Source organism: Sinohyriopsis cumingii, chromosome 9 (genome assembly GCF_028554795.1).
Source record: "Sinohyriopsis cumingii isolate HCF-2022 chromosome 9, ASM2855479v2, whole genome shotgun sequence".
NCBI lineage: Eukaryota > Metazoa > Mollusca > Bivalvia > Unionida > Unionidae > Sinohyriopsis > Sinohyriopsis cumingii.
In genome coordinates this window covers 15166841-15186826 of record NC_142969.1, presented here as the reverse complement: position 1 = coordinate 15186826, position 19986 = coordinate 15166841, and the positions used below count along the sequence as shown (strand labels likewise).

Sequence of the window (19986 nt, the reverse complement as noted above, 5' to 3'; positions counted from 1 at the left end):
GTGGAAAGGTCTTGACCAGACAGGTTTGTCATTAATTGGCCCTGCTTATTGTGGAAAGGTCTTGACCAGACAGGTTTGTCATTAATTGTCCCTGCATATTGTGGAAAGGTATTGACCAGACAGGTTTCTTATTAATTGTCCCTGCTTATTGTGGACTACTCCACTTTAAGTAATGAGGCTTTAGCTAATGATTCATACCACTAGATACAATGGTCCTACAATATCATGTTTTGCACACTACAGGTGATGACTGTGAAAGAGATTTTGATGGATGTGCCACAAGACCATGTTCTTCACTAAGAAAGTGCACAGACAATCCTGCTGATGTCCATCAGATGCTGAATCAATCTTATAACTGTTCTTCCTGCCCTCCTGGATATACAGATGGAGTGGAAGACCCTGCTAAGTGTATAGGTAAATATAGTTATTATTCCTCCTGTCCCAGTGGGTACACAGATGGGGTGGTGGATACACAGATGGGGTGGAAGATCCTACTGAGTGTACAGGTAAATAGTTATCATTACTCCTATCCTGATGGATACACAGATGGGTTGGAAGACGCTACTAAGTGTATAGGTAAATACAGTTATTATTCCTCCTGTCCCACTAGATACACAGATGGTGTGGAAGACCCTGCTAATTGTATAGGTAAAAACAGTTATTATTTCTCCTGTCTGAGTAGATACACAGATGGGGTGGTGGATACATAGATGGGGTGGTGGATACACAGATGGGGTGGAAGACCCTGCTAAGTGTATAGGTAAATACAGTTATTATTCCTCCTGTCCCAGTGGATACACAGATGGGGTGGAAGACCCTGCTAAGTGTATAGGTAAATACAGTTATTATTCCTCCTGTCCCAATGGATACACAGATGGTGTAGAAGACCCTGCTAAGTGTATAGATAAATACAGTTATTATTCCTCCTGTCCCAGTGGATACACAGATGGTGTGGAAGACCCTACTAAGTGTATAGGTAAATACAGTTATTATTCCTCCTGTCCCACTAGATACACAGATGGTGTAGAAGACCCTGCTAAGTGTATAGATAAATACAGTTATTATTCCTCCTGTCCTGATGGATATACAGGTAGGATGGAAGCATCAGCTTACTTACATCCTGCTGTTTCTCTTTCAAGATAATTTGGGCCATTGCTTTTGCTACTTGAAGATACAGTACATCTCACATGTATTTTCTGAACCCCATGCAACATGGTGATGGTGGAGAGAGAGAAGAGGATTAAGAAAAAAAACTCCACCATATCTGCACGCATCCTGATGAAGTTGCCATGACAGCTTGTGGAGAATTGCTCTGCACACCATGCTTTATTGTGGAGTTGTTGATGATGACCACCATGGAGTGAATGTGGTCTCTATTAAATGGGCATGGCTTACTGTGTATGACCCCTGCAAGTATGAGAGAGAGAGAGAGATGCCAATTTATCTACATCATTATCAGATAATTAGACACATTTTCCTAGGTCTAATGAAGACTGTGTAATAGATATGAAGCCAAATCAAATTTTAGATAAAACTAACAGTCACAATGCCTCGAAAACTGTACTGATATGTACTGTACTTTTTTCATTTACAAAAGGCTGATTAACATATTTTGCAAGAAGTTGATGCTTTTACTTTATTCAAAGAAATCATAACAAAGTTATGCACAGACTTGACGAGACATTGTTGATCTTCTCTTGAACAGTGCAGAATTATGCTAATATTTAAACATGAAAGTAATTCTCTGAGGCATGAACATTTAAAATTCCTGATGACAGCTTTTTCTGTTTAAAAAATACAATAAAAAAACAATTCCACTGAATTTACACTTAAATGCGAACGGCATGTTTAATCCTTGAAAGTAATGACCCAGTCTCGAGGCTGTATTTACATGTACACAGCTATGAACTTTAGTTCAATTCTGATTTGATTTATACTGCATGGGACTGGTCAGTTAATTTATGGTTCTTTCTACCTGGGGCATTTTTTAAAAATTCTTTCATGAATCACAAGATAAAATTGTTTCAAATGATTAAACCCTTTGGAAACTTTAATTGTCTTCCTGATAAAGAATTAGCATGAGTGAATGTTGTACATAAACAAAGACAGTGACCATTGTAAACACTGTTATAAAATTAACATCAGAAGACAGTGTCAATTTCAGCGTGGGAAAGGCACATTTCTAACATGAAGCCATTTGAATTTGTACATTGTAGTTTACAGCTCAAAAAATGGTTCCATCATTAGCAGTGAAAGTTTGGTTATTGTTTTCATTCAATCCGACCTTAGCGTATTGTTGAAATGAACAACAGTGTGGGAAATTGTCAGATTTGAACTGTTCAACAAATTTATGGCATTCTTTGTGGCTGTATCCACGTGTCCTATTATTTGATCGTTCTTGTAAAGAAAATATAAAAACAAAATTTTTATCAAGATAGAAAAAAACAAAACAAAACTAGTCTGTCATATGGAAATAATCATCAGTAGCCTAACTGTAATGTAGATCTAAGACATTTCATCATTTTAATGCAGTTTCCTGTTTGTGGCCATTGGAGCATTTGGCTATTGAGACAAAAAATTAAATTAAATTAAAACATGCATTTCAATTTCTTTCCTTAGAATTTAGCTGATTTCTGTATTTGGTATAATGATTTGCAGCTAAAGCGGATTCAGTGGAAGACATGGGATTGATTCATCGTCTCTCTTTCTCTCTCATGATTTGCAGCTAAAGCGGATTCAGTGGAGACATGGGATTGATTCCTCGTCTCTCTTTCTCTCTCATGATCAGTTGATCAATCGATTGATTGATAAAATGACAGGTGTCAAATTTACGTGTCAGATTTACACATCTCTAACATGGCTTTATAGAAATAAAATACCCATCAGTTGCAGTAATATCAAGTTTGGTCTTTGCATGCATATCAGACTGGTTTTATGCTTTCAACTGTTTATTACAGAATCATCCACTTAACACAAAACAAAAACTACAGAAAGTGCTGATGGACCTTTTTCGAGTACCATTGGCACAATGTATCTTCATCTTTTGTAAATCTCTCAATACTTTGTTATTGGAATCTACAGATGCATATTGTGTCCTTATTTGTGTTGTAGTTTGCGCAATATGTGAAAAGAATTATAACGAATGATATACGTCGAACAATTTACAACAAAAATCACATTCATATGTGACTGATGTGAAACAATATTGCAGAAGTTTCGATAGTTACCCCATGCACGGACATGGCCAGATCAGGTCAAGTGTTGGGAGGGGGGAGTTTAAAGGGCCTAAACTTTCCTCAAATGGGCCCCAAAGCAAAAGTCTGTCTCTGTTTACTCAAAGTACATATAACACCCAATAAACATGCACAAGAATGAAACGATAGTCAAATTTCAAGTGACTGTACATTTGTGTGTGTTTTGTTTGGGGTTTTTTGAGGGGGGGTCGAGGCCCTGACGAATTCTCAGTAATATTTTGTACTATTTTTCTGGCATCCAATCACAGGATTATAGGGGTGTGATTTAAACTTGAGATTTGTACTATAAAAAGGAACCATACCATTCCTTTTCTTACTTGAAATAAAGTTATCTTGTGATGAATGTTATAAGAAGAAGATATCCTGGTCGGAAAGAACAATCTAGCCCCATAAATTAAATGGCCAGTTCCTTGCAGTAAACGTGTAGTTTAAATTGAACTAGAATGTATATTCAGATTTGTGACCAGGTCATTATGTGATTTGTAAATTCAGAATTTGTTCATTTTTGATTGGTTTTTTTATATAAATAAAAGTGGCTGTCAACTGGAATTTAATTGTCTAAACCATAGGGTGTATAAGCTGGTTCAAATTTGTTTGAATTAAGTAAAAGTGTAAACATATTGCAAAATAAATCAATCAACATTCTCAAAATGTACAGAATAGACAAGACATTTTTTCTTTTATTTTGATACATATGGAAATTAAGATAACTTGATTCTTGAAATGGTATCTGATTTTAAATACCGCATGATGTTTCAGTCTTTCCATGGATGGTCATCATCTGTCGCCTATTCAGATTTCAGTCAGTGAAACTTCCGTTGTTATTGACTGGACCATAAATCAAGCTACATGTATTATGTGGAATTCTCCAAGACATTCATGTTAGAAATCCACCTTTCCCAAGATGAAATTGACATCTTCTTCTGGTGCTAACATTTTATAAGAGTGTTTACAATGGTTACTGCCTTAATTTCTGCTGAACATCTGCTGAAGCCAAGTTTTTATGAGGGAGAGACCATATAAGTTTCTAAATGGAGGGGGGTTATTGCTTGAAAAGTTTTGTCTTATTCTGATTTGTGGTATAAAAAAAGAAAACTATACCATTCCTTGCCTTACAAAACAAACTTATCTTGTAATGAATACAATTTTTGAAACTATACCACAGACAGAAATAATAATTTAGCTCCATGCAATTAAATTAAGTCCCATATGGTACAGGTGCATTCAGAATTGAACTAGTTCATAGTTGTGTACATGTTTATTCTATCTTGTAACGGAGCCATTGGTGCTTAAGGACTAAACACGTTTGGCATTAAGTGTAAATTCTATGTTTTCCTTTTTGTTGTTTGTGTTTTTAAACAGAAGCTGCTGCTGTCTGAATTTAATCGTCCAGACCTCAGAGGATTACTTTTCGTATTTAAACAGTAGGATAAATTTACTGTTCAAGAGAAGCTCAGCAAGGTGGGCCTCTCGTTAAGTCAGCACGCAAGTTTTATAAAAGATTTTTCTAATTAATTTCTATTTTCCATATATATATGATCAAAATAAAGATCACTGATTGGTGAAATGTCATTTGAATGTGAATTACTCATGATTCATCAGTCTTTCTAATTGGCAGTTCAAATGTCAATCATTAATGCCAATCAGCCACTCCACAGTGGAAATGCCATTGCCGCACAAGCCAAGGCACACTGGCAATCTGTTAGTATTTTATTGTTCCATTACGAAGCATTAACATGGAGCGAAAAGTGGGGGAATAAGTCTCCCACTGCATTGCTTGGAGTTCTGAAAATACACGTGAGCTCTACTGTAGTGTGAAAATGGTTTAATACAGTAATTCAGGTTTCCAAAGGTACATATTACATCATTTTGCTTTGTCTAAGTTTAAAACCCAAATACATCAACTTCACTAGTAAATTTGTGCAAAAGTGAAGAAAATGTATATATACCGGTATATATATATATATATATATATATATATATATATATATATATATATATATATATATATATATATATATATATAATTCTTGACACTACTTGAGTACTCTTGATAAATGAAGTTACAAGCGAGTGCCATCAAATGAATTCAGGTCTTTGAATTAATTGCCATACTGTATTTTTCCAATGAAAAACCTGTGCTTAATAAATAAGCCCAAGTGAGAGGCCCAGACTTCCACAATTATTATGGGAAGCATTTACCAAAATTATGTTTGTTTTTAAGCCCACACCCTACATTTTGAAATATTTACCTGACTGAATAGTGACCTTTACACAGAAGAAGTACTGTAATTAGTTTGTGAAAGTACCTGACTGAATACTGACCTTTACACAGAAGAAGTACTGTAATTAGTTTGTGAAAGTACCTGACTGAATACTGACCTTTACACAGAAGTACTGTAATTAGTTTGTGAACATGCCTGACTGAATACTGACCTTTACACAGAAGTACTGTAATTAGTTTGTGAACGTACCTGACTGAATACTGACCTTTACACAGAAGAAGTACTGTAATTAGTTTGTGAAAGTGCATAATTACATTTATCATATGCCTAATAACTAAAACAATTTGATCACAGTTAAACTGGTATTGAAAACTGACATTTATCTTATATGAATTACCAGAATAAATATTTGTATGTTTAGTAGTTATAGTATTTAGGTTAAAGGTCATTTGTACTATAGCTATTGTAATGGTTTAAAATTAGAAATAGCATTTGGAAAGTTGCCTGCATTGATATTCAGTTTATTGGTCCATGTGCAGTGTTATGTGTAAAATGTGGGTAATATTTCCAAAAGACCGTTATGAGATAATAAAACTCTGTATAGCTTTGTGGTGTCTGATGAGGGAGTCTGAAAGGTGTTCAATAAATGGTCATATGATTGTAATCCAACTGATAGGATGATTGACTTTGTGTAATTTATATATCTTTTTTATTTTAGATATAAATGAATGTAATGCAACTAATGCTACCCATGGCTGCAACCAGACCTGTGTCAACACTGAAGGGAGCTATTATTGTACTTGTAACAGTACATTTAGACTACACTCCAATGGAAAGGACTGTCAAGGTATTTACATCGATTTTTAATAATGGGTCTGGATTTTGCAGCTGTCAGTAACAAGTATTGATGTCAAGCTTTTTTTAGTAAAGCCCCAACATGGATACCGTATGTTTGATGAGTACATAGCTTTTCAGCTCTAAGACCATCTGTCCTCCCAAAAAAGTGTTTTGGCATGGAAGAAACATAATTGCCCTTCTGAGAAAATATATTGCCCTTCTGAGAAAACATAATTGCCCTTCTGAGAAACTGGTTAATCTGACAATAAGTGGGCAACTCATTGAAAATGTTAAGGAAGAAATAATTTTAGGAGTGATAATTCAAAATGATTGAAATTTGGGACTAATATACTATGTCTGTAGTTCTCCCATAATATAATAACTTTACTAAGTAAAATTAAGAATTACCTACCAATACAAACTAGAAGAATGTACTACAGTGCCTACATTTTGCATTATTTACTTTTGTTTGAAACTAATGGGAAACTTCCCCAAGAGTCAGTTAGAAAGAATGAACAAGATACAAAAGAGAGTAGCTTGCCTAATTCTGGATGCTCCTTTTGACACACCCTCTAGGACTCTTTTCCATGAAATGAAATGGCTTCAAAACAAATGACAGACTAAACTTTCAGAAGGCAATAATTGTCCACAAATGTATAAATTGTAATATATTGGAATAAAAGAGAGAGCTGTCTGATGAAATTGAGTGCCATATGCTTTACAGTTGACCTTTCTTGGCCACTTGTAATTTCCAAAACGCAAGATTGAACAATTTTGATATAGTCTTAAATATTCTGGAACAAAGATATCAAATTATTAGCCCACTTCAGTTAGATTAGCCACTTCTGTTGACAGTTTTAAAGAAAACTCCCTCAGATACTTGAAACTTGATTTTTAATTCATTTTTGCATCATTATATCTTGTCAAATCTCCTGTATCTGTCCCAGCTGTCTCTGTGCTTGCTAATATTTCTTTACTTCAGTATGATTGAAATATCCAAAGTAATGTTAATGTTAAGTCATATGATGTGATTGTTCCTTTGTTAAAGGTTGTGACTTTACTTTTTGTACACATTTTGTGAGTAAGATTCATGCATGAAGACTTACAAAGCAGCAGAGGAACTCTTGGGAGATGAGATATATCTGTATTCTGATTGAGCTTCCCTGATTAAACAAAGAAAAAAATTATTATTATTATTTTTATTTTTTTCAGGCCATTTCTGTAAAACTTTTTGAAATAAATTTTTAACTTCTTTGCAACCATGAGGATCACAAATTTTTAGGCAGAAACTCTGTAGAGCCATGTTCCTTGCACAATTCTGACCATCATTTGGAGTTTATCAATTACCAGTTATTGCATATGATGGATTCTTTTAATCTTACAACATGTAAATATAGTCCTGCTTCATTTGTCTGTAATCCTACCTTACATATCTATAATCCTACCTTATGCGTTGATAATCCTATCTCATTTGCCTTTAATCCTGTCTTATGTGTCTATAATCCTACTTCATGTAATTATAGTCCTACCTCTTGTGTCTATAATCCTACCTCATGTAATTGTGTCCTACCTCGTGTATATAATCCTACCTCATGTAACTATAGTCCTACCACATTTGTCTATAATCCTACCCTGTGTCTATAATCCTACTTCATGTGTTGATAATCCTACCTCATTTGTCTGTAATCCTGTCTTATGTGTCTATAATCCTACCTCAAGTAACTATGATCTTACCTCTTGTGTCTATACCTCATATGTCTATAGTCTATAGTCCTACTTCACATGACATCAGAATAAGATTTAATTGGGGGCCCCGAGTGGTCTAAAGCACTTTCCATTACAGACCACTGCCATCTCACCTCTGTCTGCGTGGGTTTGAGTCTCAGATTCAACTAATGTGGGTATGTGAGAAAGCTTGCCAGTAGCTTCTCGTGGGTCAGTGGTGGTTCTTTCCGGGTTTTTTCTGGGTTCTTCCTCCACCAATAATACTGGCCGCCATGTATAGCCTATCGTGTGCTGAGAAATGGCGTTAAACCCTACAACAACAAGATTTAATTGGCACTTCACTACTTCCCGTAAAAAAGAATCCAGGTGGACTTAAGGCGGATTTCCAACGGATTTTTTAAGTGCTTTCTGTCTAAACCATCATTGCTCATATTAAGGGAACTTAGGCAAATTTCAAGTGGAATTCAGGGTGGAATTTTGGGCAAAATATGCAAATTAGTTGTCCTAATATTCCGCTTAAATAAAAAAAATCTGTTTAAGGTTTCTGCCCGAAAAAAAAATCTGCCTGAAATCATGTACAACATTTTGCAGACAGACTTAAAGTGGATTTCAGACAGGTTTTTTAAGCATTTTCTGCCATTGACGTAGAGAAGCTGAGGTGAATTTCAAGTGGACTTGAGGTGGATTTCTGGTGGAAGTTTAGGCCAAATATACAGATTAGTTGTCCTAAGATTCTGCTTAAACAAAAAATCCATCTAAGATTTCTGTCTGAAATCAAATTCTACCTGAAAAAATCCTGCCTGAAATTTCCACCTGAAAAAAAATCCAAGATTTCCATCTAAATAAAGGTTGCCTAAAATGTCTACATAAATATCATCCAATAAAAAATCTGCTTCAGATTTCTATTAAACTGCCTAATGATTCTTAGACATTATTGGGAATCAATCATAAATATTCACAATAATTTTTTAAATGGATCATAAATTTTATTTTGACAGACATTATCAAATAAGATGTAATTTTTTCTTGTCCTCATTTTCTTTCTTGCATACAAAACCTAATCCGTGATGGCATCATTTAAGTCTTTTTCATTTCATTGAAAGTTTGTTGAGATTTCACAAACATTTAGACCAAAGCTTTCTTTGAAATTTTGCCAAGATCTCACTAAAATGAATGTGAGATCCAAAATTCTGACCGAAATTTTCACAGAAATTCTGGAGACATTTCACGGAAATTTTGGCCAAAACTTTCACTGAAGTCCTTGTGAGATTTCACAGAAATTTTGGCCAAATCTTTCACTGAGATCTCTACCATTTCATTGAAAGTTCTAAATTTTTGGTGAGATTTCACTAAACTTTAGACCATTATATTGTATTTTACTGAAATTTCAGTCATTTTTCACAGACATTTCAAAAGATTTCAAATAAATAATGGATATGAATTAAACAATACTTTATTAACCGGGGTAATATTTCATGGTACATGAAACAGAGTTGTGCACATGTTGTAATTATATGACGTCCAAGAAATATGGAAGTTGTACAGTGCATACTGAATTTTTGATTGTGTACACACTACGATGCTGTTATGGTTGCTTAAATTAGTCCTTGTTCCATAAGCAGCCATGACAAACGTTTATCAAGTAATATGAAAAATTGTATGCCTAACTATTAGACGGATTCAGTCTGTCACCTTAGCTGTATTCCCAGTCTGCCTAAAGCCCGTCTGAAATTTTGAGTTTTTTAATCGGAGTGCACCCTGAATCCACCTAAAATCCAGGCGGAATCTGCCTATAAATTCTGTACGGGTTGGATGCTCTGGCTAGTTACTCAGCATCATCACATCATATGGTATTTTTGCTTTTGTTTTATTTTGAAGACTTGATGGTCTGTGCTTTAACCATATTTCAAAGTTTATAGTATTAACCAAATCTTTTTTTTAAAGAGCAGAATATTTTCAGTGGATACCTTCTACTTTGAGCAAATCACCCATTACATGCCTATTAAATCTTACATTATCAATGGACTTTTGTAATCTATATTTTGTATTCAGCTCTAAGAATCAAACTATTGCAGTATTTTCACTGACATCCATGATGTCAGTATTATTATATGCACTGCTCAGTCATGGAACTTGTATAAATGCCAGTTTGTTTTGTGTTTCATTCACCATAGCTGGAAATATTTGTAAAGCTTTAAAGGGGTATTACAATAAAGCAAAGCATCATTCATGTTTTGTTCCAAGTTGTGGGTAAGAATATGTTTAGTTTGTCACAGCTTGACAACCTTGACACATATCTCATTGGCATACAGAGTTTGTTCTTTCCACCATCTCAGAAAAACACCATTTAGTTTTGTGAATGTAAGGATCCACAAATACTAAACTAAGGATCCACAAATACTAAACTAAGAAGCCAATCCACCAAAAGCCATTAAACTTGTCGTATTAAATAATATTTCCTACCACATTATTTGAAATCTGTATGTGAAATTTCTATAACCTAGTCAAATGACAAGAAAATTAATTCATAATATAAATCTAAGTAATAAAATATTGACATATACTTTCAGACATAGATGAGTGTAAAGAAGGGTCTTCTGGGTGTGACCAGGAATGTAATAACACGTATGGAGGATATATTTGTGGCTGTAAAAATGGATACATTTACAACAACACAAGACAAGCATGTGTACAAGGTCAGAAAATGTCTTTCATTATTAATGTTATAGAATGAAAAATATTTAATTATTATGTATTTCTTTGAAAGCAAAATATATTTCTATAAAAATTATTTTTTGTCTAGCCTACTTTGGTGAAAGGTTCCCATTGAAGTCTTTTTGGTGATCTTTCACCTAGGCTGGCTGGACAAAAAATAATTTTTGAATAAATTCATTTTGTTTTCGAATTAATCAATATTAGAGAAATGTAGTATCAATGTACATGTAAACACTCTGGATTAACTTCAGTGTTAACCTTGTCTGTTTAGTTAAAGTTGGATGTGATACAGATTATGTCATTTGTCAATAAATGTAGAGAAAATAATATAGTAGCTTGCAGGATATGATTTTAATATTAATCATTTCATCTTTGCACCTTTGGAATATTTTGTGACCAAGAAAGGGAAATAATTTTCTTGATATATACAAATGTTTTGGCATGATATAATTATCAAGCACACCTCATTTAAAGTCTAGAACAAAATAAAATGAAAAGTAAGATGATGGTGGAGAAAATTAGGACTATTCTTAGTTAGTTTAGGTCAGTACACTCAAGGGCAGAGGGTATAGCCATAGAGCAGATTCGATTGACCTGGGGCAAACAAAACTTTTAAGGGTCTTCAGGAAGCACTTATTTCCAAATAGAGTATTTTAGAAAATATTACGATTTATGTAAAACATTTGAACATATTTATTATTGATATGCATGGCATTTATGAGCATGGTGGCTTCTTTAATTTCTTCTCAGATTTTGATAAAGATTCAACATGGTGATATACGTGAATGTGTAGGTATGACTATATGAGTATAGAAGGTTCTAAATATACATGGGTAATAACATATCTACCTTATTGTAATCATTGTAATTTTCAATTTGTTCGAAAGATAAGGATTGAAATGTGCCACCATGCAAATCAATGTGAAGCTTAAACATGTGCATTATCTGTCCATCTATCTGCCTGTCTGTCAGTCTGTCAGCCTGTCCATACATCTGTCTGTCTGGTGATACTTATTAATTTCAGATTTATACCATTCTTGTATGTTGTTAGGTAAAGAGTTCATATTACAGTTAAATGGATATTCAGAGGATCAGATTTGTCCTTTGTCAATAGATTATTTTGTATAAGTTGATTAAATAACCTTGTGTAAGTGACTTTTATTTGCAGGTGCCATTCATATGGAGGTGTCCACTAGGGCAGGGTTTACTGATTACTTGACTTCCTTGGGTTATTCTTATGTTGATGTTTGTTTTTGTTTTTAGAGAATGACACAATTTGTCCCACAAAGAACTGCACAGGAGCTCATGGTTGTACTAGAAATGAAACAGGTCAAGAAGTATGTTTCTGTCGAACTGGGTATCAGCTGACAGCTACAGATTTGTGTCAGGGTAAGCTGTATATGAATGTGTGTTCATAATATAATCTGGGTATCAGCTGACAGCTACAGATTTGTGTCAGGGTAAGCTGTATATGAATGTGTGTTCATAATATAATCTGTGTATCAGCTGACAGCTACAGATTTGTGTCAGGGTAAGCTGTATATGAATGTGTGTTCATAATATAATCTTGCCTTTTGTGTGGGGTCTCGATAGTGACACAGTTACCTGAAATTGTACCTGCTGGTCCATGGTTGTTTTTTTGCAATAGGACAGACATGTTGGATGCAAACTAATTTATTTACAATGTGCTTTTTGCTCCATCTGCAACAACATGTTGCAGAAATATAATCATAATTGTTACAGTGTCCATTTGTCTAGCATGATCTGTTTGGGATGGAAGTTTTGTCGTAAAGAGCTATCTGTCATACTGGTTTCATTTAGTATCAGACTTTGTCTGTGGTTGAATTTGCTCATTTATTGGGAACTGAAATCTCCCTTTGGATCAGAGGTAGAAGAAAGTGAAGGGTCAAGATTATAATTAACTTGCTTTACTGGATTTAGTTTACTTTAAGACCCAGCAACATAAGTCTCACAAGTAAGTCTCAGCTGGGTCAGATTTATATTAAACCTTTCAGTCAATCATATTACTGGATTCTAGATTTAGGTACAAGTCCGAAGGTAAGTTATGTTGGTGAAATCCCGGCCATAGGATAATAACTTGAAGACTTTTTAATGCACTTGACTGGGGTGATTTAAAGCAACTAAAAGTCCTGCAGTTATACCCTCTCTTCCATACATTGTGTAAATGTAAAATTGACTCTTGCTATAGGAGCCTTCTTTTCAGCAGAATGATTGCAGCAAACATAGTAGTGAAATGTTCTTAAGATGTCAGTATGTATCATGAGACCTGCCAACCCTACCGAAAAGATCGGGAAAATCCGGATTTTTGGACGTAAATCTCGATTTTAATAAAAACATCCTGATTTGTCAACTCCCCATTTATTTTTATTTTTTTATATTTATTCTTTTTTGTTTTTTTTTATTATTTTATTATATATACAAAAACATCATTATTCATTTCCCTGTTTCTGTTTCTGGTTTTTCTGTGTCTGGTGTGTTTGTTAGTACTTTAACATGTCCGGCTTGATTTCCGCTTTTCATCCGCATGTACAAAGAGATTGTCTCACAGTGTGGTTCTCTTTATCCGAACCCTTCAGCAAATCTCAGCATCATAATGGATAAGTTTCTTAGCAAGAAGCAAACAAAAGAAGAAAAGGAAGTAACTGATGACTTTTCACCAGCCAAGAAAAAGAAATGGATAAAATATTTAGGAGTAAATTGGATCAACAGTTAGCTTCCATTCATCCATCAACTTGCGGGGCCTATCATGCCACTTATGATCTGCTTTTTCCACATTCAGTTCTGCATCACAATTGTACATTTGGTAAAGCTGAAACTCTCTATGCAGATCATCAGTGTTGATTCCTTCCGTTCGGTTGGATGAAAAGGACAGGTCCTTAAACACTACTACAGGCTGTTTAGACATATCTGCTATGCTTGCATGAATAAGTAAGTCATCCTTTAGTGGGTTGCTGTCAGGAAAAAAGCATAGATCTGGCCAACTGTTGTTTCCAACCCTAGGGAGAGTAATGCCTTCAATACTTTCAATACTGCACAGTAAAAGCAAGTTTTCTCAATGGTCAGAAAAAAACAGAACCAGCCAAAGAGCCAGCCTGTCAGCATCAACCCTGGAAGCTAGTCTTGTTAGCAAATTTGGCACTCAAGGACAAATACATGATGAACTTTTGCAGAAATGCAAATCTGCAACATACAATGGACTGAAATAACAAAAGTAAACATCTTTATCATGATATATACACCTTAATCTAGTACCTCCTGATTCTTTACCCAGCCTCCTGATTTTTAATGGTGCTTTGGGGGCAAATTCCTGATTTGGTTTTTTCAATGTTGGCAGGTGTGTATCTTACATAATTAACATATTATGTTGATAACAAAATTGCCGGTATAAACTGATCTTTACAGTAAATTGCGCAAAGGTATGAATCCCAAGAGATTAGTCCACTTGAAGGCTTAATCATCATGGTCCATACTCTGGGCCACCAAAAGTATGAATCCCAAGAGATTAGTCCAGTTGAAGGCTTAATCATCAAGGTCCAAAATCTGGGCCACCGAAGGTATGAATCCCAAGGGATTAGTCCAGTTGAGTGCTTAATCATCAAGGTCCAAACTCTGGGCTACCAAAGGTATGAATCCCAAGAGATTAGTCCAGTTGAAGGCTTAATCATCAAGGTCCAAAATCTGGGCCACCAGAGGTATGAATCCCAAGAGATTAGTCCTGTTGAAGGCTTAATCATCAAGGTCCAAAATCTGGGCCACCAAAGGTATGAATCCCAAGAGATTAGTCCTGTTGAAGGCTTGATCATCAAGGTCCAGACTCTGGGCCACCAAAGGTATGAATCCAAAGAGATTAGTCCATTTGAAAGCTTAATCATCAAGGTCCAAAATCTGAGCCACCAAAGGTATGAATCCCAAGAGATTAGTCCTGTTGAAGACTTAATCTTCAAGGTCCAAAATCTGGGCCACCAAAGGTATGAACCCCAAGAGATTAGTCCAGTTGAGTGCTTAATCATCAAGGTCCAAACTCTGGGCCACCAAAGGTATGAATCCCAAGAGATTAGTCCTGTTGAAGGCTTAATCATCAAGGTCCAAAATCTGGGCCACCAAAGGTATGAATCCCAAGAGATTAGTCCTGTTGAAGGCTAAATCATCAAGGTCCAAAATCTGGGCCACCAAAGGTATCAATCCCAAGAGATTAGTCCAGTTGAAGGCTTAATCATCAGGTCCAAAATCTGAGCCACCAAAGGTATGAATCCCAAGAGATTAGTCCAGTTGAAGGCTTAATCATCAAGGTCCAAACTCTGGGCCACCAAAGGTATGAATCCCAAGAGATTAGTCCAGTTGAAGGCTTAATCATCAAGGTCCAAAATATAGTCCACCAAAGGTATGAATCCCAAGAGATTAGTCCAGTTGAAGGCTTAATCATCAAGGTCCAAAATCTGGGCCACCAAAGGTATGAATCCCAAGAGATTAGTCCAGTTGAAGGCTTAATCATCAAGGTCCAAAATCTGAGCCACCAAAGGTATGAATCCCAAGAGATTAGTCGTGTTGAAGGTTTAATCATCAAGGTCCAAAATCTGGGCCACCAAAGGTATGAATCCCAAGAGATTAGTCCAGTTGAAGGCTTAATCATCAAGGTCCAAAATATAGTCCACCAAAGGTATGAATCCAAAGAGATTAGTCCAGTTGAAAGCTTAATCATCAAGGTCCAAAATCTGAGCCACCAAAGGTATGAATCCCAAGAGATTAGTCCTGTTGAAGACTTAATCATCAAGGTCCAAAATCTGGGCCACCAAAAGTATGAATCCCAAGCGATTAGTCCAGTTGAGTGCTTGATCATCAAGGTCCAAACTCTGGGCTACCAAAGGTATGAATCCCAAGAGATTAGTCCTGTTGAAGGCTTAATCATCAAGGTCCAAAATCTGGGCCACCAAAGGTATGAATCCCAAGAGATTAGTCCTGTTGAAGGCTTAATCATCAAGGTCCAAAATCTGGGCCACCAAAAGTATGAATCCCAAGAGATTAGTCCAGTTGAAGGCTTAATCATCAGGTCCAAAATCTGAGCCACCAAAGGTATGAATCCCAAGAGATTAGTCCTGTTGAAGGCTTAATCATCAAGGTCCAAACTCTGGGCCACCAAAGGTATGAATCCCAAGAGATTAGTCCAGTTGAGTGCTTAATCATCAGGTCCAAACTCTGGGCCACCAAAGGTATGAATCCCAAGAGATTAGTCCTGTTGAAGGCTTAATCATCAGGTCCAAAATCTGAGCCACCAAAGGTATGAATCCCAAGAGATTAGTCCTGTTGAAGGCTTAATCATCAAGGTCCAAAATCTGGGCCACCAAAGGTATGAATCCCAAGAGATTAGTCCAGTTGAAGGCTTAATCATCAAGGTCCAAAATATAGTCCACCAAAGGTATGAATCCCAAGAGATTAGTCCAGTTGAAGGCTTAATCATCAAGGTCCAAAATCTGAGCCACCAAAGGTATGAATCCCAAGAGATTAGTCCAGTTGAAGGCTTAATCATCAAGGTCCAAAATCTGAGCCACCAAAGGTATGAATCCCAAGAGATTAGTCGTGTTGAAGGTTTAATCATCAAGGTCCAAAATCTGGGCCACCAAAGGTATGAATCCCAAGAGATTAGTCCAGTTGAAGGCTTAATCAACAAGGTCCAAAATATAGTCCACCAAAGGTATGAATCCCAAGAGATTAGTCCAGTTGAAGGCTTAGTCATCAGGTCCAAAATCTGAGCCACCAAAAGTATGAATCCCAAGAGATTAGTCCTGTTGAAGACTTAATCATCAAGGTCCAAAATCTGGGCCACCAAAGGTATCAATCCCAAGAGATTAGTCCAGTTGAGTGCTTAATCATCAAGGTCCAAACTCTGGGCCACCAAAGGTATGAATCCCAAGAGATTAGTCCTGTTGAAGGCTTAATCATCAAGGTCCAAAATCTGGGCCACCAAAGGCTTTTTTATATGAAAGAGACCTCAGTACACAAGTAGTCAGGTGGAGAAAAGTGTATGCCAAACTATTGGCCTTTATTTTTTCATAAAGTGGATCAGAACTGGATAAAATAAATACATAACTTTCTAAGGTTGATTGAATTTGTTCAGATTAATTACAAAGTAAGAATGGGGGAAATATGTGCATCCAATCTTGATGGTGTTTGAGGTCACAACTAAAATATGGCAGATACGGTTGCCAATCTCTGAAAAGGAAAAGAGCTTACCAAGAGAGGTACTGCATGTTAGAATTTCAATAACTATGGCAGATGATAGTACACATACATGTACACAGAGTAATGAAAACAATATCTAGCAATTAACATCATAACTTAGCTGTAATATATTAATGCTAGACATGTATTATTTTCTGATTCTGTCTATATACCTCTGCTATCCTCAGAGTTAAATATTTTACATACTGAATAATAAGTCAGATGCTTAATTGCTGACTCGTTGGGGAGTATTGGTCTTTCTCTCCTGTCTATCTATATACTGCTGTGGGGAAATTTTAACTTTATTTTACTCTCCTTCTGTCTACCTATATACTGCAATGGGGAAATTTTAACATTATTTTTCTCTCCTTCTGTCTCTCTATATACTCAGTGGGGATATTTTAACTTTATTTTTCTCTCCTTCTGTCTATCTATATGTATACTGCAGTGGGGAAATTTTAACTTTATTTATCTCTCCTTCTTTCTGTCTATCTAAATACTGCTGTGGGGAAATTTTAACTTTATTTTTCTCTCCTTCTGTCTGTCTATATGTATACTGCAGTGGGGAAATTTTAACTTTATTTATCTCTCCTTCTGTCTGTCTATCTAAATACTGCTGTGGGGAAATTTTAACTTTATTTTTCTCATTTTTTGTGTCCTGGTCATAACTGTTGCAGATCCTATCCTTCAAAAATAGGAAAGACAAAAATGGTTGCATAAAATTGCAAAATGAAGAAATTAAACTTTTTTTTCTGAATTCAAGCAATGCAGATTCTTCCTGTATGTTTTATTTCTTTTCAATATGGTGCCATTTCAATTGACCAAACCAGTCTGATAATTTTTTTTGATAAGAATTGTTCAAAATAAAATGTTAGGTTTCAATTTGTTGTTTGTATTTGTATTTTATATATTGTTTTCAGACTTTTGTGGGATAAGTATTGATTTAGATCATCAATAAATCATAGACTAATCTATAGTTGTCTTACATCAGTTTATTATGAAAATCACTGCTAAAAAACAATTTGTATAATCACTGAACAATAGTAAAAAGGGTTGTTATTCAAAATTTTTTTTAACAGACTTTAAAAAGTTCAATGAATTTTTTCATTGTAGAAGTCAAACTATATACTCACAAAATAATTTTTTGTGCTCACATTTAAAACTTGTAAAAAGTTATTATTTTGCTCCCTGAGAGCATACAATCATGAAAACTTTGGAGTTATCTTTTCCTTACTGTGTCTTCGTACATGTCAAATTTCAATGATTCTGACTGCCTTTAAGTAGGATTTTAATGCAGTTGACATTCTAAGTCTAACTTTTCTGTTCAGCTTCATTTTTACAGGACTTCATTAAATTTGTTATAATTGATGCTGCAATTTATCCTTAAATTTACTTGAACACATTTTTTTTATTGAGCCCAGTTCGGCTGAAGTTCAACATAATGATCACTGTAATATCTTGTGCTTGTACAGAAATCATTTAATGTCTTTCATTAACCACTGTTTTAAAAGTTTTTTTCCTTACTTTCCTTTTGTTTATGTCTAGCTAATTAAAAGCCTGGCTAAAGAAAAAGTGAGCTCTTGTTTTCTTTATCTTCAGATGTTGATGAATGTAAACAGAAGATATGTTCCCAAGATTGTGAAAACATTCAAGGTGGCTTCCGCTGTAAATGTCTAAAAGGCTACACCTTGGGTACTGATAAGACATCTTGTGTTTGTAAGTATATATTTGTAATAACACATTTTATACAGGGTGGATTTCAGTGTACATGTCTTCAAGGCTACACCTTGGGTACTGATGATACATCTTGTGTTTGTAAGTATATATTTGTAATAACACATTTTATACAGGGTGGATTTCAGTGTACATGTCTTCATGGTTACACCTTGGGTACTGATGATACATCTTGTGTTTGTAGGAATATATTTGTAATAACACATTTTATACAGGGTGGATTCCAGTGTATATGCCTTCAAGGATACACCATGGGGACTGATAAGACATCTTGTGTTTGTAAGAATACATTTGTAATAACACATTTTATACAGGGTGGATTTCAGTGTACATGTCTTCAAGGCTACACCTTGGATAGTGATAAGACATCTTGCATTGATAATAATACATTTGTAAATGCATATTAAATACAGGGTGGTTTCCTTGGTAACTGTGTACAAGCCTACATCTTGGGTAGTGATAAGGCATCCTGCATTTGTAAGTATATATTTGTAATATCATAATAAATACAGCGAAATGTCAGAAGCTTGAATACTATGCATTATTCAAAGGACTTATTCACTTCCACTGTATTTTAATTTAAATGACCTCAAAATAATGGAATTTTTATAAAATATGACAGAAAATTCAAACAAATGAACCAGGAATACTTTGAGTTTTCAATTTTACTATTTGAAAAGGTTTATCTTAAAGGAGACCAGAAATGAAACTTTTCCTTTTATGTGTGTAATTCTCTACAGATTGTAATTCGACTGTAATGTTTATAAATTAAATATCATAAGCAGGTAGTGATTATATTGCGTGGAAGATACCACGCTTCTTTAAATTCACGAGTTTTTCTGAGTTTTGATGAGACGACAGATCACGTGGTCCTGTGTCGCAATACTAGCCAGTCCTCGAATACAAACATAAACATGGCGAGTGAGGCAAACAGGAGACCACATCTGTGTTGCACATTCAAAAGTTGAATCTGCTGTCTGATATAATAGTTTATGTACTGTACTGGTTAGTGCTAAAAGAAATTTGTTAGGCACAGGCCCAGGGCTGGTGACTTTAATAAACTCAAGCCCTGACTGAAATTCCACAAGCCCGGACAGTTCATACCTGTCAACTCTCAAGCCAGGAGAAAAACCTCCCAATTTTGGGGGTATTTCCTCATCTACCTCCCGATCTCGTAATATCTCTCAATTTTTTGCAGCGAAGTCCCGATTATTATATTATGTCTGTCAATTTTCATTTGTCAGAAGAAAAAACACACA

The 19986-nt window shown here is 35.2% G+C and overlaps 1 protein-coding gene across 1 annotated transcript in view; it reads left to right on the top strand.

The window, feature by feature from the left end:
- LOC149791309 (uncharacterized) overlaps positions 1-19986 on the top strand; it is a 134489-nt gene that overhangs the window by 39840 nt on the left and 74663 nt on the right. The window contains exons 15-19 of the mRNA XM_089969840.1: positions 244-414; positions 6198-6326; positions 10612-10737; positions 12020-12145; positions 18593-18709. Of these exons, the coding sequence (XP_089825966.1) occupies positions 244-414; positions 6198-6326; positions 10612-10737; positions 12020-12145; positions 18593-18709 (669 nt within the window). The remainder of the gene's footprint in view (positions 1-243; positions 415-6197; positions 6327-10611; positions 10738-12019; positions 12146-18592; positions 18710-19986) is intronic.